We start from the raw sequence: 23673 nt of genomic DNA, 5'->3' as shown, positions 1-23673 counted from the left end.
GCGGCTCGCAGAACTCAGAGAAACAATTTATTTCTAGATTACCAGTTTCTAAGAGCTGTGCAGGGCTTCCGTGCCCTAAGCGTGCCACTCTTCCTGTACCTTCACATATTCACCAACCCAGAAACTCTCTGAACACCATCCTTTTAGGTTTCTATGGAGGCTTCATTACATAGGCACAATTGATTAAATCATTGGCCATTGGTGATTGGTTCAGCCTCCAGCCCCTCTTCCTTCCCCTGAAATCACTGGGTGGGACTGAGAGTTCCAACCCTCCATTCTTGGTTGGTGCCCCTGGTAACCAGCCTCCATCATTAGGTGCTTTCCAAAAGTCACCTCCTTATCATAAACGCAGGTGTGGTGGGAAGGGGCTTGTTATGAATATCAAGACACCTGTTTCGTTTTTATGACTCTGAAGTGATTTCAGGAACTGGAGACAAGAGACTGAATATTGTAACAAAAGGTTCTCCCATTGCTCTTATCACTCAGGAAATTCCAAGAGTTTTGGAAACCATGAGACAGGAACCATGAATGAAGATCAAATATATATGAGAAATATATTTTGGTCATCTGAGTGACCCTCAAGTTGACCCTTAAATAACAGGTGTTTGACCTGCACGGGTCCCCTGATACACGGGTTTTTTTCTTTTTTTTTTTTTTTTTTTAAATTTTTTTTTCAACGTTTTTATTTATTTTTGGGACAGAGAGAGACAGAGCATGAATGGGGGAGGGGCAGAGAGAGAGGGAGACACAGAATCCGAAACAGGCTCCAGGCTCCGAACCATCAGCCCAGAGCCTGACGCGGGGCTCGAACTCACGGACCGCGAGATCGTGACCTGGCTGAAGTCGGACGCTTAACCGACTGCGCCACCCAGGCGCCCCAACACGGGTTTTTTTCAAGAGATAAAGTACAGTAGTGGGAATGTATTTTCTCTTCTTTATGGTTTTCAATAACATTTCCTTTTCTCTAGCTTAGTTGATTGAAAGAATACAGTATATAGTACAAATAACATACAAAATATGTGCTAATCAACTGCTTATATTGTCAGTAAAGCTTCTGATCAATATAGGCTATTAGTAGTTGAGTTTGTGGGGAGTCAGAAGTGATACTTGGATTTTTTACTGTATGGGGGTTGATGCACCTAACCCCTGCCTTGTTCAAGGGTCAGCTGTATTTCTTGTAAATCACAATATCATGGTAGACATAGTCTTTTTTTTTTAAATTTTTTAAATGTTTTTATTTATTTTTGAGAGAGAGAGAGAGAGAGAGAGAGAGAGTGTGTGTGTGTGTGTGTGTGTGTGAGCGGGGGAGGGGCAGAGAGAGGGAGACACAGAATCCAAAGCAGGCTCCAGGTTCTAAGCTGTCCGCACAGAGCCCGATTGCAGGGCTTGAACTCACGAACCACGAGATCATGACCTGAGCCGAAGCTGGACACTTAACTGAATATTCCCGTGGGCCTTTGGACTGAAGGCCTCAGTTTCTCACTCCTGTTGGCCAGAGGCCGCCCTCAGTTCCTTGCCACTGGATGTCCCCATCAATGCCAGCAAGAGAAGCTGCTAGCAAGAGAGAAGTCACTGTCTTCTAGAAACGAATCACCTTTCCCAAGTTTTTTTATTTAGGAGCCTAAGTCCAGCCCATGCACGAGGGGAGGGGATTAGACAAGGGTGTGAGTGCCAGGGGCCCTCTGAGAAATCTGCCTGCCACACTCATTGTTCTGAAGAAGAGATGGATGCACAGAGAAGTTAAGCAATTTTTCCAGGCCACACAGCCTCGTGTGTGAGTCAGGTTCAATCCCAGGCAGTGTGATTGCAGGTTCCACACTCTCAAGCGCTGTGCCCCAAAACTGAATCATTACTGTGTTCACGGCCCTGTTAAAAGCTGGGTTGTGCACAGGGAGCTCAGTGGATTCATGGTGCGGCAGCTTTAATATTACTGCTTTTATAATTTATAAAATTGGCTTTCAAACCTGGTATAAACGTTTTAAAAAGGAAGTTTCTCTGTGCTGCTCCAAAGGTCTATCTGCCAGCCCATGCAGAAGAGGCCACTCTGCCGGCAGCCAGGTTCCAGATTGGACTGCAGGACCTAGTCTTATCTGGGGGAGGGGTGCAAGACCCAGGTCCCCTCCCTGTCATTTCACTAGTTACCAAAGTGCAGCCACATCTCAGCCATACATAATGAGCCAGCAGTCCCCAGGCCCCGATGGACTAGCCTTTCTCTGGGGAAGTAGGGTTCTCACCGCCAGTAACTGCTGGCCCTGGGCCCTCTCGGAGGGGCACAGGGACTCAGGGCCTCACACTGCCCCTGGGGAAGAGGCTGGGTGGTGGCCGCTGTGCCCTCCTGGAACGTGGGCTTGAACGGAGGCAGCACAGCGGACACGTGGGCCAGCAAAGGCTCTGGTGCCAGACGGCCCTGGACGCAGTTCCAGCTGGCCCTGGCACTTCGAGCTACGAGCCTCAGGCAAATGACTTCCTGAGCCTGCGTTTCTTCCCCGCCTGCCCCCCCCCCCCAAAGTGAGTTGTCTTTGAGGATGACAGGAGATCACACAAGTTGTTTTAGTTTCCTGTTCCTGCCATAACAGATTTCCACAGATTTGGGGCCTTAAAACAACACAGATTTATTCATTTACACTTCTGGAGGTCGAAGTCTGAAATCCGTCTCACCACACTACAGCCAAGGTCAGCACAGCTAATTCCTTCTCAAGGCTCCAGGGGAGAATCCAATTCCTTGGCTTTTCAGCTTCCAGTGGCTGCCCCATTCCTCACCTCATGGCCCCTCCATTTTCACATCACACCGCTCCAGTCTCTGCTTTTTTTTTTTTAAGGTTATTTATTTATTTTGAGAGAGAGAGAGAGAGAGAGAGAGAGAGCAGAAGGGGCAGAGAGAGGGAGAGAAGGAATCCCAAGCAGGCTCTGCACTACACGGGGCTCGAACCCGTGAACCGGGAGATCATGACCTGAGCCGAAATCAAGACTCAGACGCTTAACTGGCTGAGCCACCCAGGCACCTCTCTCTTTTTTTTTTCATGTCCAGTCTCTGCTGCTGTCATCACCTCGCCTTCTCTCCTGCCATCCCACCTCCCTCTGCCTCCTCTTATAAGGACACTCGTGATCACCTTTAGGGCCTCCCTGGATAATCCAGGATAATCCCCACATCTCAAGATCCTTAATCACATCTGCAAAGCTCCTTATGCCATATAAGGTCACATTCACAGGTTCCAGGGATTAGGACGGGGATATCCTTGGGTCATTATTCAGCTGACCACATAGGTCAAATGTCTGGCACATAGCACTCAGTAAACAGCAACTCTTACTACTTTGCCTCTGCCTTCTAGGCTGGGGGCAGGGGTCCTACACACCTGCTGGCATGCAGACAGAGGAGGCCTTCTTTCAGCAGGGGAGAAGGGTCGCTATAAAACGTGATCTGGGGGGCCCTGGGTGGCTCCGTGGGTCGAGCATCTCGGTTTCTGCTCAGGTCATGATCTCACAGCTCGTGGGTTCCAGCCTCCATCGGGCTCCGCCCTGATGTGTGGAGGAACCTGGTTGGGATTCTCTCTCGCTCTGCCCCTCCCCGGCTTGTGCTATCTTTCTTTCTCACAAAATAAATAAATTAAAAAAAAAACAAACATAACGTGATCTGCAACACCTCACGTCCACGGCCTGGGGATTCCAGGCTGGGTTTCCAAGGCGGGGGTATTCTCTGGGGCCCTGAGGAGGTGGCAGGTGTAGCTGCCCACTTCACCTGGAACAAAATCACTTTATGGAAAAGTTTCAAACTCTTGCATAGAGCCTCCGCTTCAAAATGCTTTGTTACATTAATTCACTCTATAATCCCAACAACCCAATGAAGTGAGGGCTATTCATGGCCCCATTTTACGGATGGAAAAACCAAAGCACAGAAAATTTAGTAAGTCATCCACAGTCCTACAACTGTGCTCCTACCCACCTCAAAATACCAAAACGTTGATGGCATTTTTTTCTTTTAAAAAAGAAAACCTGCTGATTTTCAGGACTTTTCTACAATGAAGTCATGTCGTTTTATACCCTTTAAATTTTTTTTAAATCTTTATTTGAGAAAGAGAGAGAGAGAGAGAGCAAGGGAGGGGCAGAGAGAGAGGGAGACACAGAATCTGAAACAGGCTCCAGGCTCTGAGATGTCAGCACAGAGTCCAACGCGAGGCTCGAACTCACGAACCATGAGATAATGACCTGAGCCGAAGTCGGAGGCTTAACCGCCTGAGCCACCCAGGCACCCCTGTACCTTTTATTTTTTTTATATAATATAAAAGTAACAAAAGACAAATTATGAACACGTAACACGGCGGATGGGCTTTCTCCTCCTCTGTTGACTTCTGTTTGCTCTGCTATCAGGACTTTTCAGTCTTGTCTGTCTCTCCTACCAGACTCGATTTCCTTTCCTTCTGGCTCAACACTCATTTTATTTATTTATTTTTTTTCAACGTTTATTTATTTTTGGGACAGAGAGAGACAGAGCATGAAGGGGGGAGGGGCAGAGAGAGAGGGAGACACAGAATCGGAAGCAGGCTCCAGGCTCTGAGCCATCAGCCCAGAGCCTGACGCGGGGCTCGAACTCACGGACCGCGAGATCGTGACCTGGCTGAAGTCGGACGCTCAACCGACTGCGCCACCCAGGCGCCCCTCAACACTCATTTTAATAGCAATGAGCAAGTGAGTTAGGCTCTCTGTGACTCCGTTTTCTCATTTGTACAATGGTGGTAGTACCTAACTCAACAGGGCGGCATGAACCTTCAGGTTATTTCCCATTTTTCTTATTAGAAGCAATGCATATGTATAGATCTATACATCAGCACGAAAACTGGGAAACTCTCAGAAGAAAATACGGGAGTAAGTCTTGGTGACCATAGGTTACACAAAGCCTTCTTGGATCTGACACCAAAAGCACATGCAACAAAAGAAAAAACAAAAACAAAACAGATATACTGGACTGCATTAAACTTAAAGACCTTTATGCTGCAGAGGATGATATCAAGAAAGTGGAAAGACGAGCCACAGGATGGAAAAATATTTGCAATTCATGACTGGCACCCATATCTGATAAGGGACTATATCTAGACTATATAAGGAACTTTAACTACTCAATAATAAAATAGACAAAAACCCAATTTAAAAAAGACAAAGGATCCGAAGAGACGTTTCTCCTGAGAAGATCCACAAATGGCCGCGAAGCCTGTGAGTAGATGCTCAAAGTCATTAGCCATCAGGAAAATGCAGGTGGACATTTCCCCAATGGCTAATGATGCCTCCACCACCATCACCACTGTCACCACCACCTCACAAACCACTAGTATGAATAAAATTTAAAAGATGGGTATAATAACAAGTGTTAGCGAAGATGTGGAGAAATGGGAGCCCTCCTATGTTCCGGGGAGGAAGCCTGACGGTTCCTCAGCCGAAACATGGACTTAACACATGACCCAGAAACTCTGCTCCTCGGTGGGCACCCATGACACATGAAAACCTACAGACACACAAAAACTGGTACACCAATGTCCATACCGGCATTATTCACAGCAGGCAGAAGCGGAAACAACCCGAATGTCCATCAGCTAAAGAACAGGTAAACTCAATACAGTTGTTGCACACGGTAAAATAACATTTGTTGGTAGAAAGGATTGAAGTATGGGAGCGCCTGGGTGGCTCAGTCAGTTGAGCGTCCAACTCTAGATTTCGGCTCAAGTCATGATTCCAGGGTTGTGGGATCAAGCCCTGTGTTGGGCTCTGTGCTAAGTGTGGAGCCTGCTTGGGATTCTCTCTCTCTCTCTCTCTCTCTCTCTCTCTCTGTGTGTGTGTGTGTGTGTGTGTGTGTGTGTGTGTCCCTGCCCCACTCACATATGCTCTCTCTCTCTCAAAATAAAAATAAAATTAAAAAGAAGAAAGGATTAAAGTATGGACACAGGTACAGAATGGGTGAATCTTGGAACAGTGTTCAGAGGACATATCCTTCCACAAGAATGCATATTTACATCCCAATTTATTGGCAGTCCATAGAATTCTGGAAGAGAAATGCTGGGAAGCATTGTTATAATAGTTACAAAAACCATGATAATGAAAGCTAGTGTTTGTTAAATGCTCCATCTATGCTCATTTCAGACTCTCAGTAATTTTGTGAAGTATTATTATCCCCATTTCACAGTTGAGGAAACAGACTGGTGAGCAAAGGTCAGATACCTCTAGTGTGATGGTGCTATTATTTAGACTGGAGCTTCTGCCCTTAACCCCTCTGGTGAGGGGGGCTTCCTGGAGGGACTTCGCCCCATTTGCCAAATGAAGTCCTGGGGCTGGGGTGGAGAGGGGAGGAAGTTTCCTCCTCTGTCAAGACTCGCTGACCATGCCCCTGCCTACATCCTTGGGGGCTTCCTTCCAGGCAGCTCTCTGGATGGTGTTTGGACACCCCAGCTGTGGTTCCTCTCTGTGATTACTCTGACCATGATTGTTCTGGAGGAAGTGGCCACGGCCAGCCAGAGCTATGGGCGAGGGGCTATTTTGGGAGAGGGCAGGGCAGTGGCATCTGAAGCATCCCCCGCCACAGGAAGACACTTGGCAGCATTGTCCCTGCCGGCCACCTCTGCGGCCTCCAGAGAGGCTGGCAGAGGTTTGAGCTGGAGACTCATTATCTGCCTCTGTCCTGCAGGCATACCAGAGGTTTTTTGTTCTGAAGATTTTTTTTTTCATTTTAAAAACGAGAAAAGTTTTAATTTTTTTTTTAAACAACTCAGCGGCACGTGGTACATCCAGGATTTTTAGGCTTCTCCAAAAAAGTATGCTTATTTATTTTATTAACAAGCACTGTATGGACTTCCTGCGTCCGGGTCACTGCTCTAAGGGCCAGATGACTGTCCGTTCATTTACTTCTTACATCATTTCTGCCTGGTAGTTGCTGTTATTATCCCCATTTTACAGATGAGGAGACCGGGGTTCAGGGAGCTCAGACTTGCCAAAGATTGGTTGCAAGGGGGCAGTGCTAGGACCCCTCACCCAAGCTACCTAGCTGGTGTTTCTCTCTTCTTAGCGGCTCTCCCCAGCAGTTTAGAGGCTTTGCTCTGCATCTCTCTTCATCCATTGGTCTGCAGGGCTGTTGTGTGGTTGGCTTGGCATGGCTGCGCTAGGCTCAGGTGGCTGCTGGGTCCTATTGATCCCCATCTCTGGGCCCAGCACATGGAGGACCTGGCCCAGAGTTACTGGCAAGTGGCGGCGGGGGGGGGGGGGGGGGGGGGGGGGGGATGCTTGGTGTAATGGGTAAGAGCTCGGGCTGATTGACTTTCTAGCTGTGTGACCTTGAGAAAGTGACTCCACCTCTCTGAGGTCATTTGTGTAAAGCAGCCATAGCACAGAGCTGGGCACAAGGGAGTCAACAAATAACAGATGTTAATAGTGTTAAAAGAGACAGTTGTTGAGTGAATGCATTAAAACAGGGGTCAGTAAACCTTTTCTGTAAAAGAGCAGATGGTAAATATTTTTGGCCTTGCAGGTCACACGGTCTCTGTGGCAACTGCTTAACTCTAGACAATGTGTCAACACATGGGTGTGGCTGGGTTCCAATAAAACATTATATGGACACTGAACTCTGAATTTCATGTAATTTTCATGTGTCAGAAAATATCACTCTTGTTTTGTTTTTTCAACCATTCAAAAATATACAAACCAGTCTCTGTTCACGGGCAGCACTGGCTGGCCCGCTGCTGCAGTTTGCCGACCCTGCTGCACTAGAACGTGAGCTCTGCAAGGGGTTTTTAGATGCTTGGTTTGCTCTTAGATCCACAGTACCCAGAATGGCGCCTAGCACTCAGTAGGCACTCCAGAAAGTTATATTAAGTGAATGAATCAATATATAGAAGTGGATTTTGAGCTGGCCCTTTAAGACTGGGAGGGTGGACAGAGGGGAAGGAGCCTTCCAGGTGGGGGAACAGCCTGAACAAAGGCACAGAGTTGGGGATAATTCCAGCAGGTATCCCCCTTGGTCCATGAAGCCATCGATGCCTGGTGGAGACGACCGGGCAGCAAAGCTGACTTGTAGCCAGCAGTTAGGGAGCTAGGAGTGAGGAGAAGGAGCTGGGGTGCAGGGGATGCTCTCAGAAGCACTTCTGTTGGGTTATCGCCCTGCCCCTGTCCCAGAACCACCAGCCTTATTTTTAACCCCGCTGACGAAAGATAATCCCAATGAAATCAAGAAGAGTGACTGATCCCTGCCCCTCCCCCTGCCCCAGTTTCTGCTGGTTCCCTTTCCCGTAGGTCAGAGCCATCCTTGGAGACCCTCCCCTAGCGATCTCAGCCCAGACACAGTGAGTGGTCACAGGAGAAGAAACGGGTCCAGCATTTCCTTAGCAGGACCTGAACCCAGAGAAGGGATCCTGGTGCTTAAGGAGAAGCACTCAAGCAAGGCTCCCGGAGAGTTGAGCAGGCTGGGAGCTGCCCAGCATAGAGCTGGTTTCTCCGTCTGCCTACCAGCACATGCTTCTTAGACTTCAGTGAGCAGTGGAAGCCTCTGGAGCACTTCTAAAACACAGGTTCCTGGGTTCCTCACCCTGAAGTTCTGACTCAGTAGGTCTGGGATGGAGCCCGCGAACCTGCATTTCTGATGAGCTCCCAGGTGATGAGGGGCCAGGAGGGTGATGGGCCACACTGTGAGTGGCCCTGACCTACAAGAGCCTCTGGGCAACAGCAGGCTCCCCGCCCTCACCCTGTGAGCTGCCAGGGCTGCGCTGAGACGGCAGCTGGTGATATGCTCATCAGGACGGCCTCAGCGGAGGATCTGGAGAGGCTGGAAGGCTGTGCTAAGTGCCTTGGGCTTTATTTTGAGCATGGTAGGAAGCCTTGCAAAGATTTTAAGCAAGAGTTGAGGCCTCTGGACGTCTGGATTAAGCCAGCCCACGATGCCACTGTGATCAGTTGTAGGGAGCACACGGGGGCTTTGAGGAGCAGTGACGCAAGGAGGGAGAGGCTGTGGATGCTGGAGCTTTCGCAGGACTAGGAGAGGGGACTTGGTGAGTGATGGCTGTGGCTGCCGCAAGGAGCCGAGGAGGAGGGCATGGGAGAACACGGGAGTGCCTGGCTTGAAGGGTGGCAGCCATTCCTGAGACCAGAGACCAAGGGGGTCAGCCGGCCAGACTGATGGACATGGGAAAGAGCAGTGAGCTTCCTGTGAACACAGCAGCCCTCACTGCCTTGGGCCGTGTGGCCGCCCCTTTCTCAACCCTTGTCTGGCTGCTCTGGGGGGTGTCCACGGTTGATCTCCCCAGATCTTCTGGGGCTCTATGTGCAGGCTGCCTGTCTGGCCTTAGGAGGAGTCCTGCAGCACAGCTTCCCAGGGCACCAAGGAAACAAGCAAGCACCATCCAGCTTGCGTTACCAAAAAAGGACATTTTCTCTGTTTGAAGGTTTGCCCAGCACTTTCCCTCCTCCCCCGACCTGGGGTTTCAGGTTGCCAGGGAAGTGTTTCTGGAAAGTTTAGGAGTTTGAGTCACATGCATTCGTGCGCAGGCAAATATGAACCTGGGATATGCATGTACCACACTCAGTTTTGATGTCATAAACCTCATCTCCCTCCTTCTTCTCCTTCATCACCTCCTCCTCCACCATCACCTCCACCACCACCATCACCACCATTACTGCCACCTCCACTCAGTCACATCATGGCCTAAACGCTTTCATATGTTGCCTCTTAAATCATGAGTTTTCACAGCAACTCCAAGAGGGGGAAATTATTATCTCCATTGTACAAATGAAGAAACTGAGGCACAGAGAGGCAGAGCAACTCACCCAAGGTCCTAGAGTCACGGTGGGATCAGGACTAGGGTGAAGTGATCAAGGTCGTGCAAAGTGCAGGGTCTGATCCAGTCTTTATCTAAATTTTGTTCACAACTTGTTCATCAAGGATTTTTTGGCATTATTTTTGACTTTTAAAATATTGCTTTAAAACATTGTTTTCTCTTGCTTGCTGAGTTTTTGGCATCCTCCTAAGTTTCAGCCCCAGCCTTGGCAGCATCCGAACTGGAATCCAAAGCTGTGCTCTTGACCGTTCCCTGTGCTGCCCCTCCACGCATACCTGTGCACATGCGTGAGTTCATTTAAGTGTTCATTTTCTTTAAAGTAAACTCTATGCCCAACGTGAGCCTCGAACTCGCAACCCCGAGATCAAGGGTCATAGGCTCTACTGACCAAGTCAGCCAGACATCCCATATTTAGGTATTCTTTTGTCAGTAAATAATTTTTTTTTTAATTTTTAAAAAATGTTTATTTATTATCGTGAGACAGAGACAGAGCGTGAGCAGGGGAAGGGCAGAGAGAAAGGGAGACACAGAATCTGAAGCAGGTTCCAGGCTCTGAGCTGTCAGCACAGAGCCCGATGCGGGGCTTGAGCTCACAAACTGCGAGATCATGACCTGAGCCAAAGTCGGACGTTTAACCGACCGAGCCACCCAGGCGCCCCTGTCAGTATAAACACTATTGTGGCAAGGTGGCAAGGGCAGGGCTTGGAAATCACAGGGTTCTGGGTTTGAACTCCACTGTTCCCTACTGGGTGAGCGGACAGCCTGCAGTTAAAGGCACAGACCCTGGATCCCAGAATGTCTCGGTTCGAAATCTTGCTCTGTCACTTCCTGGCTGTATAAGTTTGCCTTAGTTCCTTAAAGCCTTGTGCCCTGGATTTCTCCTCAGTAAAGAGGGGTGGTGGTATTAATATCTGCTACCCAGTGTTATTGGGGGATCAAATGAGTTGGTTTCTATAAAGCCCGTGGCATGTGGTAAATGCTTTGTAAGTATTAACTATTATTTTGCATCCTTGAGAAGATACCTCTCTGAGCCTCAGTTTCCCCATGTGTAAAGTGCAAACAGTAAAAACTACCTCCCAGACATTTTGAGGATTGAAGGGGATAATGTAGGTAAAGGGCCTGTCCTCCCTTATTCCAGGCCCAATTCTATATACTGGAGATTGAGATGCAAAGACACACATCAGCTCCCTGAGGTGTGTCTCATCAGCAGATGTGGACACTCATTTGTTTAGTTCTCCAAAGCACTGAGCTCTTTCTCTTTCTCAGGGCCTTTGCACATGCTCTTTCTTCTTTCTGCCTTGTTGTGCCCACTTCTCCTGTTAAGGGTCTAATTTATGTTTTTCTTCATCTCAGTAAATGTCACATTCTCAAAGAAACCTTCCCTGGTCCCACATCTGTCACTGATCCATTTGTCTTCCTGCTCTAGAATTTTTTTTTTTTTGTATATGTGCTGTACCTTTTCTATATTTTCATGGCACTTCCTTCGTGGCACTTCTCACAACAGCAGTTAAGTTCTTTTTATTTAACTGCATTGTATTAAATACGTTTTGTTGTTTTGTTTACCTCCTTCCTGCCTCACTTGGCTGTGAGGGCAGGGACAGGGCTGGTCTTATCCTCAGGTCTCTGTCCTCAGTGCCCCGGGGTGGCACGTGTTCCAGAGTAGTGCTTGAGCACGAGCGCTGGGCCTTATTGCCTGGGTTCAAATTCCTAGCTCCTGCACTTAAGGACCCTGAGACCCAGGGCAAATTATTTAACCTGTCTGTGCCTCAGTTTTCTTTTCTGTAAAATAGGGAAAATAATAACAGCACCAGCTCCCTAAGGCATCATGATGATTACATAAGATAATCTTGATAATTCCTTCAGAACTGTGTCTGGCCCACAATGGAGTTGTTATTTTAGTAGGTGCTTCTGGCTAGACTAACAGCTGAAAGGAACATCTCCCAGATCTCAGGTGTTAACACAATAAACATTTAAGGCTTCTTTAAATGTTCCACACTGAATGTTTAAATGTAATGGCTAAATGTTCCACATTCCAGTGTGGGACTGTGGGAAGGGAACTTCACATTATCTATAATCATCTCTGGACCTCGGTTCCTTCCACTGTGTCTCTTAACATGGGGTTCACAGCGGATTCTGTGGATGGAATTCAGGGAGTCTGTGAACCTGGATGCTGTCTTAGGTGAGATTCCCTAGAAGCAGAATCTGAGGTGGGGATTCTTGAGCAGATTATTTTTTTTAAGTGTTTATTTATTTTGAGAGAGAGAGCGTGTGTGCATACGCGAGCCGGGGAGGGGCACAGGGAGAGGGAAAAAGAGAATCCCAAGCACGCTCTGTGCTGTCAGCACCGAGCCCGACATGGGGCTCCATCTCAAGAACTGTGAGATATGATCTGAACCGAGATCAAGAGTTGGATGCTTAACCAACTGAGTCACCCAGGTGCCCCATGAGCAGATGATTTTTTGAGGGGATGCTTTCAGGAGAGGGGAGGGTGACAGAAACAGAGTAGGGTAGGGAACCCAACAAGGATGTAATCTTACCTGCAGTCCCGCCTCAGCCTGACCCCACGGCAGGGGGTGGGGGAGTGTTCTGTGGCTACCACAGAGTTGGTTCCTCCTGGGTCAAGAGGGGCCTGGTGGGTGTCATCAGTCATTAGTTGTGAGCCGCTTGGTTGGAGTGGGTGGCGATTTGACCTCCAGAGCAATGTGGCTTCTGTTGGGTGCAATTTTCTAGGACAGTAATGAGCCATTAGCAGCCTATACAGGAGCTAAGGGTGGGTGCCTTTGCCCAGCGAAGGGATCTGGGCAGAGCGCCAGAAGTTTCTACAACAGATGGGAAAATTATCTTATTTTTACTAACTTCTAACTGAAATTTAGCATTTGCTTCAAATTATGGAGGTAGGCAAAAAACCATAGTAGTACTAGAAATATCTGTGACTTGGGGCACCTGGGTGGCTTAGTCGGTTAAGCATCCAACTTTGGCTTAGGTCATGATCTCATGGTCCATGAGTGTGAGTTCCATGTTGGGCTCTGTGCTGACAGCTCAGAGCCTGGAGCCTCCTTCCGATTCTGTGTCTCCCTCTCTCTCTGCCCCTCCTCCTCTTGCACTCTCTCTGTCTCAAAAATAAAAATAAAAAATGAAGAAATATATGTGACTTTGTCACTGGTATAAATCACATATACTTTCACATTACATTATTATTGTTGCAGATATCTTCTTTTAAAAAGGGATTTTATTTTTTTTAAGTAATTTCTGCTCCCAGTGTGGGGCTTGAACTCACAACCCAGAGATCAAGAGTCACACGCTCCACTGACTGAGCCAGTGCCCCTACTGCAGATATCTTTGAAATACCCTTTATGCTAATCTATACTTTAAAATGAGTGTAGTTAATACGCTTGCTAGATATTTTGTTCAATGTGTTAATGAGGAAGGACCCAGACATTATATTACAAGTTTGTTCCTTTAAGTATTTCGGTAACAGTGTGTCAGTATAATTGTGTCCCTTTGTAATGCTATGTATTTTATGCATTTTAAAACATTATTCTGAGGAGGAGTCCATAAGTATCACCAGATGCCAAAGGGGTCTGGGACCCAAAAGAAGTTAAGTTCCCTGTTCTGGAGTGTTGGCTTTTCCTCCATCCAGCCAGCACCAGGGCAAAAGGAGAGGATGTAGATTGCAGAAGAAGTTTTCATGGGCCCAGCCTGGAAACAGCATATGTCATGTCTTCCCACAGTGCGTTGGCCAGAACTCAGTTGCCTGACCACACTGATCGCAAGAGACATGTGGCCTATCTGTGTGCTCAGAAAGAAGAGGGAATGGTCTAGGGAGTGCACAGCAGTCTGGGCCACAGGGTTCGATACATATTCATTGACAGCCCGAGTGAATGAATGCTCTGGCCAGCCTATCTTTTGTGGGCAGAGGCCTGGTTTTCTGGAGGGATTCTGAGTCTCTACCATGTTGTCTCCGTAGGACAAGCCACGCCAAGGCCAAAGCTGAGGCAGCGGAACAGGCCGCCGTGGCTGCCAACCAGGAGTCCAGCATTGCCCGCACTTTGGCCAGGGAGCTGGCTCCAGACTTCTACCAGCCAGGTAGGGCCACCCAGGGAGGGGACGGGCAGGACAGGGTGAGGGGAGGCCCCCAGGGTTGGACCATTTTTCTTTTTGTTTGTTTGCTGGAAAGCTGAGATACCCAGGTGGGTTCACAAATGTCTGTGAGTCCAAGAACGGGGGATTGTGAAAGCATGGGATAGAGTGACACCAGGGGACTCATGCTGAGATCGTGGTGGGGAATCAGAGGCTCCCAGCTGCACATTGGCCCCACTCCTGGCTGCCTCCTCTCTCTGCTGCAGGCAGGGCAGTTCAGCTGATGAAGTGTGGTGAAGGGAGAGGTCTCTGTGGAGGAGGAGGCGTTAAGCCCTCCCACTCTTGCGCATCACTTTCAGTTTAATCGAGTGCTGCCCGTGTGTCAGGCACTGTGCTGGGCTCTGGGGTACAAAGCCGGGATCCAGAATCTAGAGGAGCATTGAATCCTGAAGACAGCATATCAGGGCGTGAGGCATGTATTCACGTCCTGACTCCACTGCTAACCAGCTCAGAGACCTTGTTCAGTTCCTTCACCTCTGTAAACCTGTTTTCTGATCTGTAAAATGGGAGTAAGAATAATACTTTTTGGGCAGCAGATTAAATGCACATCAGGTGAAGAGCACATGGCCTAGTCCATGGCAAGCTCTCAATAACTGTTGGTGTTGGCTGTCGTCTCCCTTTCACGATTAAATTCCACACAGCGTACGTTCTGTGTGGTTGGAACGGGGGCTCTGGGAGCTCATAGGGAGCACATAACCCAGGGAGTTACATCTCCAGGCGGGGCGATGTTAGAGAAGGCTGCCCTCGGATCAGTGGGTCTCAAACGTGTCACAGAACACCGGGCCCACCCCGAGGTTTTGATTCGGTAGGTCTGGAATAGAGCCCATGAATGTGATTTTCTAACAAGGATTGGGAAGTGCCAGTGCTGCTGGTTTGGGGCCACTCGTTGAGAATCACTGCACCATGTAGTGCTATGTGGGGCCGGCACATCAAGAGGAAGGGACTGTGGGTGCAAAGGCACAGAAACGGAAAGGAGTGGCAGGCGAGGAAGCTAGATGGTAAAACAAGCAGCAGAGGTGGTGGGAAATGCGGCTGCGGAGTAAGGATTCTGCAGCCCCTGACTCAGATACAGACTTGGCGCCTGGGCAGAGCAGTGGGAGCCCAGGGGGTGGGCGACCGTTCTCCGCATCGAAGGGCTTTATGGCAAGTGGCACGATTAAACTTGTATTTTCTGAATGTTATTCTGGCTGTAGCAAGGAGACCACTGGGGACTGGCTGGGGGACCTTGGAGCCCAGACTTTAAGTTGCCTCCCGTCACAGCGCTCCCCCTGCTGGTCCCAGGAAGAACGACACCTCCCAGCCCCAATTTCACCTGTACCAGGTCCTGAGCTTTGCATTTTACATGCATTTTTCAATTAAACCTTGCGTTAGTATTTGTGAAATAGGTATGATCAGGCCATTTTTCAGATAAGGGAGTGGAAAGAAACCAGTGCCACAGTTAAGAACATAAACTCTGGAGCCATTCGGACTGGATCTGGGCCTGCCTCTGCCCTTTGTCAGCCTGGTGACTTGGGGCAAGCGATGCCACCTCTACGAGCCTCCCTTTCTTTCATCTGTAAAAATGAGGCTAATAGCACGGAGCTCATAGCGTTGTTAAAACACCTCAACAAGCTACTGTTTGGAAATTGCTTGGCACAGTGCTGGGCACAGGCCAGGTGGTAGGAAGCTGTTAGCTGAGTAAATAAAGGAGGCTGGGGTTGAATGGCTTGCCCAGGGTCATCATTATTGGGACCGGGGTTCGAGGCCAGCCTCGCCGGTTATTCCCGGCAGGTCCGGAGTATCAGAAGCGTCGGCTGCTGCAGGAGATCCTGGAGAACTCGGAGAGCCTGCTCGAGCCCCCGGAGCGGGGCCCAGGGGCCGCGGGCCCCCAGCAGCGGACCCGCGAGAGCCCGCAGCTGCACGAGCACGAGCCCCCCGGGCCCGAGGGCGGCCCCCCGTCGCCGGCCGGGACGCCCCCGCAGCCCAAGCGGCCCCGCCCGGGGGCCACCAAGGACCGCCCGGCGAGCCCGGGCGCCTGGAACGGGGAGCCGGGCGCCGAGGGCGCGGGCCGCCGCAGCCCCGCGCGGCCGGCCACCGATCACATGGCCATCGAGGCGCTGCAGCCGCCGCCCGCGCCGTCGCGCGAGCCCGAGGTGGCGCTGTACAGGGGCTACCACAGCTACGCCGTGCGCACCGCGCCGCCCGCGCCGCCGCCCTTCGAGGACGAGCCCGAGCCCGAGGCCTCCGGGCCCGACTCCGCGCCGCCGTCGCCGGCCGCCGCCCCAGTGCGGGCCCCCGAGCCCGCGCCCAACTCCCCCGCCAAGCTGGAGCCCAAGCCCATCGTCCCCAAAGCCGAGCCCAAGGCCAAGGCCCGCAAGACCGAGGCCCGAGGGCTGACCAAGGCGGGGGCCAAGAAGAAGGCTCGGAAGGAGGCGGCGCAGGCAGCGGAGGCCGAGGTGGAGGTGGAGGAGGTGAGTGAAGCTTGTGGCAGAAGGAGGTGTCCCATGTCGGGTCCCCCAGGGTGGCTGGGCTCCAGGAGGGATTCCAGTGAGGATGATTTGGGGATGGGAAGGGTGAGCGCACAGAATAGGGCAGGGAAATCCCCAGCAGGGATGTGGGCTTAGTCAAGTGTAGCCTGATCCCTGGAGGCATGGGGAAGGTAACTTTCACTGCAGAGTCCCGCACCTTGGGGCAGGGGACAGGCCTTTCCCTCTGGTCCCTCTGGTCAGAGACAGTGCTTTGGGGAAGGGGGTGCTGGGAGCCCTAGGCAGCTGGGGATGGGCAGGGAGTGAGTGCATCTGCGGGACCAGGGCTATCTGAGCTGAGCACCAGCAGCATCTGCTACAGGGTGTAGCAGGGAGGGCTTCCTGGCAGTGGAGGAAGGGCCCAGTAGGGCTTATTAGAAGGGGTTGGGAGCTGCAAACTCAGGGACCAGAATGAAGCTAGGTCTGTGGGACCCATGGATGCGGCCCAGGGGGGATTCGCAGAAAGGAAGGCGTGTTCCTGGCTTCCAGTTCCAGTGCTGCCCACTGTTGTGCTTTGCGACCTGGACCCTAAATGGTTTGGTTAATTATTTCCCAGAATCCTTCCAGCCCTGATGGTCTGCTGTCCAGTTGCCCGACACAGCAGTGAGCAAAATGCGGGGTGCTCAGAGGAGGGTTCTTCCGAAGGTTCCTGTTCCTCTGTCCAGCTTTGTAGGGACTTGGGCAGGGGGTGTTTCAGAGGCCATGGGAACTCAGGCAGCTTCTCTCCACTGCTCCCAGGTCCCCAACACTGTCCTCATCTGCATGGTGATCCTGCTTAACATCGGCCTGGCCATCCTCTTCGTTCACCTCCTGACCTGACCCTTGTCTAACAGGTGTGTCTACCAGGGGGTGGGAGCCGGTGGAGAGCTCTCGGCACCAGGGTGATGGAGGAGGGAAGTTGCCTACTGGGCATCTGTCCTGCGGCTCATTGAGGCCCATCCCCCAACAGAGGCAGGGACCTAGAGTGTGGATTTGATAGATGGTGCCTTCCCCAATACAACACACACACACACACACACACACACACACACACACACACACCTCGTTATCTCAACACGTGCAGAGCACCTGCTCCCTGTCAGGTGAGCACTGGGGGTTTCACTCACTCGCTTGTTCATTAATGTATCACCATTTACTGGGCCACTTCTCTGCTGGGATTTAGAGATCCAGGAGGGACACACTCCTGCCCTAAGAAACAAGGTGAAGATGAAAGTAAACCCTTAACTTACAGGCACAAGTCAGACATCCGGATGTCAGGCAAAACAGCTCTTGACTCTCTCCCCAGACTCTCACAGTCTCACGGAGCTTGCCTGGCATGGGCAGGCCCCGTTCTCTCTGCCCTCCCTTTCTCTCTTGCCCGCTTCAGTCTGTAATCCCTCCGCCCCCAGCCTCCCCATCCCCCAGTCCTCCTTTCTAGAAACACTCCCCCCCCCCCCCCCCCCCCCCCCCACTGCTGTCAGTTGTTTCCCCAGGATGGAGCTGGGAGGGCTTGGTAAGGTCCTGGGAAAAGGAGGTTGGCTGGGCTGGCCTGACGGAAAGTGGCCCTCATGAGTCTCAGGGTGAAGTACTCACACCACAAATAAAATCTTTGCCTGCTGGGACCAGCCTTTACACCATAAAGCCTGTGCTTGGTGATGCTAACAGAGTTTCTGCCTCTTGCCCTGCTCCCAACCAAAGACCCCCTCCCTTGATCCTAGCTTAGTGTGGGCTGGAGGTTCCTACTCCGTCCCAGGAGAGGAGGAGAAGAAAATCCCTGTCCAGTCACCCTGCAAATAGCCGGTGACGACATTAGCCTGGTAGGTGCTGCCCTGGGGGGTGAGTGCTGAGCTCTGCAGGGGCCTCATTTTACAGGGGATCTGGGAATGATGGCTGCAGGGACTGACAGCTTGTGACCTGAAGGGTGGAAGGCAGTGAGGAGGAGGAGGGCAGGGAAGAGCGTACCAGGCAAGTTAGCACTTCCTCCCTCCCTCCCTCCCTCGCCTGACCCTCTTGCTGTCTCTCTGCAGAGGAGTTCCTGCTGAGGATGTGAGGACCCGTCTTTCTGCGCTGCCAGGCAGGGTGGCTAAGGAGGACTGGACTCTGGACCTGGAGCCCCGGGATCCAGCTCACGTGCACACCACGTACATTTTGGAGGCCTCCCGTGGCGCCTATGCTGGGTGCCAATGGTGCCCAGAGGAACAGAATGTGCTGGGGATCCTCCAGGAGCTCCGTGCCTGTGGCAGGGGAGGCCTCGAAGGAGGAGCCCTGGTCTCTTGAGCGCTCCTGTCCCTCATCCTCATCCATTCCCTCGCCTTGCTGCCAGGGTCCCCCTTCCCTGAGCTTTCGTGTGTTTCGGGAGAAAGCACTGAACCAGGACAGTAATATAACTCCCAGCCCCTCTCCTTCCACCCCTCCCCTGCTTTGTTTTAACTTGCAGCAGATCCCTGTGGTGGGCGAGCCAGAGAGCTGCCCACAGAGCAGAGGCCCTGCCTTCCGTGGTCTCCACGCAGCACCCACTCCGTCCCTTGCTTACAGATGTTCTGGATGACAACAGAGGAAACAGACACGCTCGGTTCGAGAACCCCGGGATACGGTGCTCCTGTCTCCTCCCACCGGTCCAGCTAGCTTCCCTGCTGGACCCGTAGAGGGTGGGGAGACACAAGGCACTGGAGCCTTTAGCCGGGAGGCCGCTGACCAGGTGGCCCCGGGGTGGGGGTGGGAAGCAGGCATAGGGGCAGTTAGGATGCCCCTGTTCTCTGGCGTGCCTGAGCCTGAGGCTGGCATTGCGTTCAGGCTTCCAGTGTGCTCAGAGTGCTGAGGCTCACCCTCCAGGAGCCCCGGGGCTGCCACGATAAATCTAGCGGGGCACCCTGTGAATTGGTGTGCCGCTTCCTTCACCAGGGCCCATTGCCAGCTCAGGGGAGAGTGGGCATGGAAGCCCTTGGAAGCCCAGGCAGATTTCCCGGGGCAGACTCTGGGGTAGGTGCCGGAGACAGGCTTTCCCGGGGAGAGGAGAGCAAGTCTGGGGGCCCCGGTGGGTGCGGTGTGTTCGATACTAAGCCCCTTGGCTTGCTTGGCAGAAGACGGTATTTGCATGTAGCTCATTACAGATGTTCTGAGCCACCCCAGGCCTCCGCTCCCTTGTGCTTGGGGGGCCGGGTGCAAGCCGAGGGCTCGCGGGGCCCCTGCACCTGGGAGGACAGAAGGAAAGGCTTCTAGGCCCCTCCAAACCCAGGGAGGATTGTGGCAGTGGCGTCCAAGCAGAAGTGCCTCGGCCGCTCCACAGCCTTTGTGTCTGTGGACTTGGGGCTTCGGTGCCGTGGTCGAACCTCGAGTTTGCTTCTGATGAGAGGTCGGCTGTGCCTCTCCCCCTCAGTACTTGGGAAGCTTCCTCCAGCCCCACACTGGCTGTTTTGAGGGCTCCTGACGTTGCACGGGGTGGTTGGAATCTGGGACTGCATTTCTCTGGAGGGGAGCCCGCAGATTCCCCCGTCCTCAGCCGGCCCGAGGCTCTGCATCTGTGTGTGGGCTTTTCTGGACTCCAAAGAAATGACGGCTGGGCTGGGGGTGCTGCTAGGGCCAGTGGGCCCCGGGCCTCAGCTCTGAGACCACGGCCCGAGTTTTGGTCTGGCCCAGGGCTGGGGGCAAGCCTGCAGGCACCAGAGCTCCCAGGCCTACTTTTAGAGCTGGTGTTTGGGGTGACGGTTCAGGATGCTGCGGTCTGTGGAATAATAAACCTGCATCTGCTCGTGGGCTGCGGTGGGGCTGTGGTGTCTGCTTGTGGGCCCTGGTTGAGGGACTGGCCAAGGGGGGCAAGAGAGGCTGGGGGTCCTGTCTCTCTCACACACACAGTTTCTCTAAAACCTCTTGAGGGGCAGCCAAAGGGCTTCAGTTCTGGTGGGGCAGATCAAAGACCTTCTAGGACAAACCCTGAATTTCTAAAGCAGACTTCCAGAACCTTCCCTGAGTAGCGTATGGTAGAAGAAAGAGCCCGAACTCTGAGGTTAGGTCTTCCTGGCCTGCAGTCCTGCTCAGCCCCTTGTCTTCTGTGACCCACAGTTTCCTCATCTATAAAGCAGGGGAAATAATAATAGCTATGTCCAACTGCAGTGAGGATTCCGCAAAATGTTGACGCTTATGTAGTAAAGCCCAGCCGAGAGAGAAGTGGAGAGATGGAGACATGGGTCATCATGGCTGCACACCACAGTACTGCCCAAGCCCTCTCAAAAGCCCTCTTGCATTTTGATGGAGGACCCCAGGAGTCCCAAAGGGGTGGGGATGTGTGGGGGTGTGTGTGTGTAGGACGTGGGAACGAGGGGTAGGGGCAGAGGGATGACTGCATTAGAATTGCCTTGGATGGTTTGAAAAGAAGGCTCATCGGGGGCGGGGGTGGGGGTGGGAAAGGGGTAAAAAAGAAGATAAAGAAGGCTCCTTCCTGAGCCCCCATTGGAGTCTCCCAGTCAGGGAAGGTTGGTCAGAGTCGGGCGCCCCCTGGTGGCTCAGGTGCCGCACACAGACCGTCCCAGTCCTGGCCAGCCGCAGCTCCGGGAAGCGCCTCCCGTCGTCTGCCTCTGCCACGTCCAGCGTTCATTTAAGGTGTCTTGTGCCAAAGGGGAACTTGAAACCACCCTGTGGGCGTTGCCAGGGCCTATGATCACTGACCACTACCTTAGGGTCTTGGCAGGAATCTTCCAGGGCGGTAGGAAAGGATGCTCAGGGAGCAAGCAGAGGCCTCTCTGGGTATCTGGGCAGAAGGAACTTCAGTTTGCTGGAAAACAAGCCCAGGGAGGAGGCGTGAGTGGGGCTGGTGTGGGGGTGGCTGGGCCAGAGGGAAATGCAGCCCAAGCCCAGGCCTGGCCTCGGTCCTCCACCTCCTGGGGATGGCTCGACAGCTGGAGGGCAGGCCTCCCATTCTAGGAAGGCCTCCCTTAGCGGGCCCTTCATCCCCTTCTGGTCTCTAGGAAGGAAGGAAGTCGCCTGTGGGGGCAGAAAAGCAAGTGGGGTGAAAGGTGTGTGTGTGGAGTGGGGGTCTTTCTAGAGATCATGACATCACAACACGTCCCTCACCCCAGTCTCCCCTGGGCCCCTCTTGTCTGGGAGGAAAGTGGCTGGTGCACTGTCATCCTCATCTGGGAATTTGCAAGTTACAGGGGAATTGTCACTGTAAAAAAGTCTGGACGAAGCAATGCGTTATCAAAAGTTATCAAAAGAATACTTGGCTCCAGTGAGATTTCAGGTATCCACAGGGGGCATCTCTTTTTGGTCAGGGACTCAGAGTCACCCGTCAGCTCGACCCAATAAGAAGAGTAAATAACAAAGGGGCATCCACCTTCTCCTTCCCACAAGATGGAAGGATGTTGGCAGTGTGGGGCCGGTGGTGTTCTGAGCACTAGGCTCACGCTGCCGTCGTGCTGGCATCGCGGCAGGATCATGCTAGGTTCATGGCCAGCACTTACTAGGGGATATTCATATCCCTTGCATGGCGGACGGTATTATTAAGTTGTTAGGGCCGCTCCATGGGATTCTAGTTGCTGGAGGTAGAGACACGGAGGGTGAGAGTGCAGGTGAATGCCCGTCACCTACTTGCACACAGCAGAACTGGACGCAAACCCGTTTTTTCTCACCCTAAAGCTTAACTTGGCCCCTAACCATTTTCTTCGGCCTGTACCACTGCACTGAAGTTATCGATGTTGACCACCTGGGGGCGCCACGGCCCCACACATGAGTGGTCTCACAGATGCGCTCTTGAGAAGGCAGGCTGCTTTTACACAAAATTCATCACCATTGCTATCCTCCGACTTAACCACAGTAATAACAGCTACTATAAATTAAGCACTTACTATGTGCCAGGCCCTGCACTAAGCACTTTACATACATTAATTCATATTTTCCTCACACCAGCTCTGTGATTAGAAACACCACTGTGCTTTGCAACTACGAGGCTAAGGTTCAAAACCAGGTCTGTCTTCAAGGCCCGTCTCTTCACCGTCTCCTCGTAGGAGGCGCGAACTGCCCGGAGGCTGCACTGGGCTGGCAAGCTCGTTGTGCTTTGGCCAGCGAGGTGTCCTCAGACACCCTGAGTTTGAATGCTTTTTGGCAGGTCACCTTCCATTCGGCCGCGCCCTGGCCTGCTATCCTGTCTCAGTCCTTTGTTTATGTTACCTGCCCGACTCTGAGGTCATTTGCATTTGCACCTCCGTTGGTGCTCATAACATTTCATGGACTGGAATCAGATCTGGTTTGGGGAGGCACCCGGGAGAGATGACAAGAGGTTGTGGCCCAGTGTCATGCCAGGGATGTGGGAGGCAGTCCCGTCCTTCAGCGCTCTCCCCTGACAGGCGAGGAAGCGTTCTCTGAGTCATTCCAGCACGCGAGGCACCATCAGATGCGTGGGTCTCCTGGGACGGGCGATGGCGAGCTGGAGGCAGACAAGGCACATTTGGACTTCGCAGCCTTCTCCCAGTGGAGTGATCTGGCTGTTTTATGCGCCCGGACGGAATCCTTCCCAGTTTGTGTCCTTACAGTTCCCTTTCGCCTGGCCCTTGAACCGGTGAGTGGACTTAACCCTCACTGTGGGATTTCTAATCAGTACCAACCACTCTGTCTGTTCTGGCTGACCTGTGTCTCCCCTGTAACTCCTATGTCGAGGCCCTCAGCCCCAGTACCTAACAAGGTCACCATCTTTAGAGAGGAGGCCTTTAAAGAGGTGATTAAGGCAAAATGAGGCCATTAGGGTGGGCCCTCATCCAATTGGACTGGTGTCCCTATAAGAAGAGGAAATCTGGTCACACGGGGGGGATGCTAAGGGCTCTTGTGCGCAGAGAAAAGACCAGGTGAGGACACGAGATAAGGCAGCCATCTGCGAGCCAAAGAGAGGAGCTTCGGAAGAAACCAAGCCTGCCGACACTTTGATCTTGGACTTCCAGGCTCCACTGTGAGAAAATAAATGTCTGTTGTGTAAGCCACCCAGTCTCTGGTGTTTCATTATGGCGCCCCTATCAAACTGGTCCTCTGTCTTCATGGAAGGTGGGGCTAAGCCGGGGGCTTAGACAAGGGCTGGCTGAGCTGGGGATGTGAGTCTGGCCAAGGGCCAGCCTGAGAGAGGAAGATGAGGGAGCATGACCCCGTCCTCCCAGCCCCCACCCCCACGAGACACTTCCGGGGCACAATTACCTGAAGTGCTTTGTCCCCCACGTCCTCCTCCCATTAGTGATGGGCGCTACCATTTCTTCATGGACAAGAGCGCC

At 52.2% G+C, this 23673-nt stretch overlaps 1 protein-coding gene across 1 annotated transcript in view; it reads left to right on the top strand.

Moving 5' to 3' along the window:
- JPH2 (junctophilin 2) overlaps window positions 1-23391 on the top strand; it is a 73436-nt gene extending 50045 nt beyond the window's left edge. The window contains exons 3-6 of the mRNA XM_086702265.1: window positions 13771-13889; window positions 15714-16393; window positions 17186-17280; window positions 18454-23391. Of these exons, the coding sequence (XP_086558391.1) occupies window positions 13771-13889; window positions 15714-16393; window positions 17186-17266 (880 nt within the window). The 3' untranslated portion in view covers window positions 17267-17280; window positions 18454-23391. The remainder of the gene's footprint in view (window positions 1-13770; window positions 13890-15713; window positions 16394-17185; window positions 17281-18453) is intronic.
- The last annotated feature ends 282 nt before the right edge of the window (window positions 23392-23673 follow it).

This window comes from Puma concolor, chromosome A3, assembly GCF_028749965.1.
Source record: "Puma concolor isolate L17-30 chromosome A3, mPumCon1.1.hap2, whole genome shotgun sequence".
Taxonomy (NCBI): Eukaryota; Metazoa; Chordata; class Mammalia; order Carnivora; family Felidae; genus Puma; species Puma concolor.
This window is presented reverse-complemented; position numbering and strand designations above follow the sequence as displayed.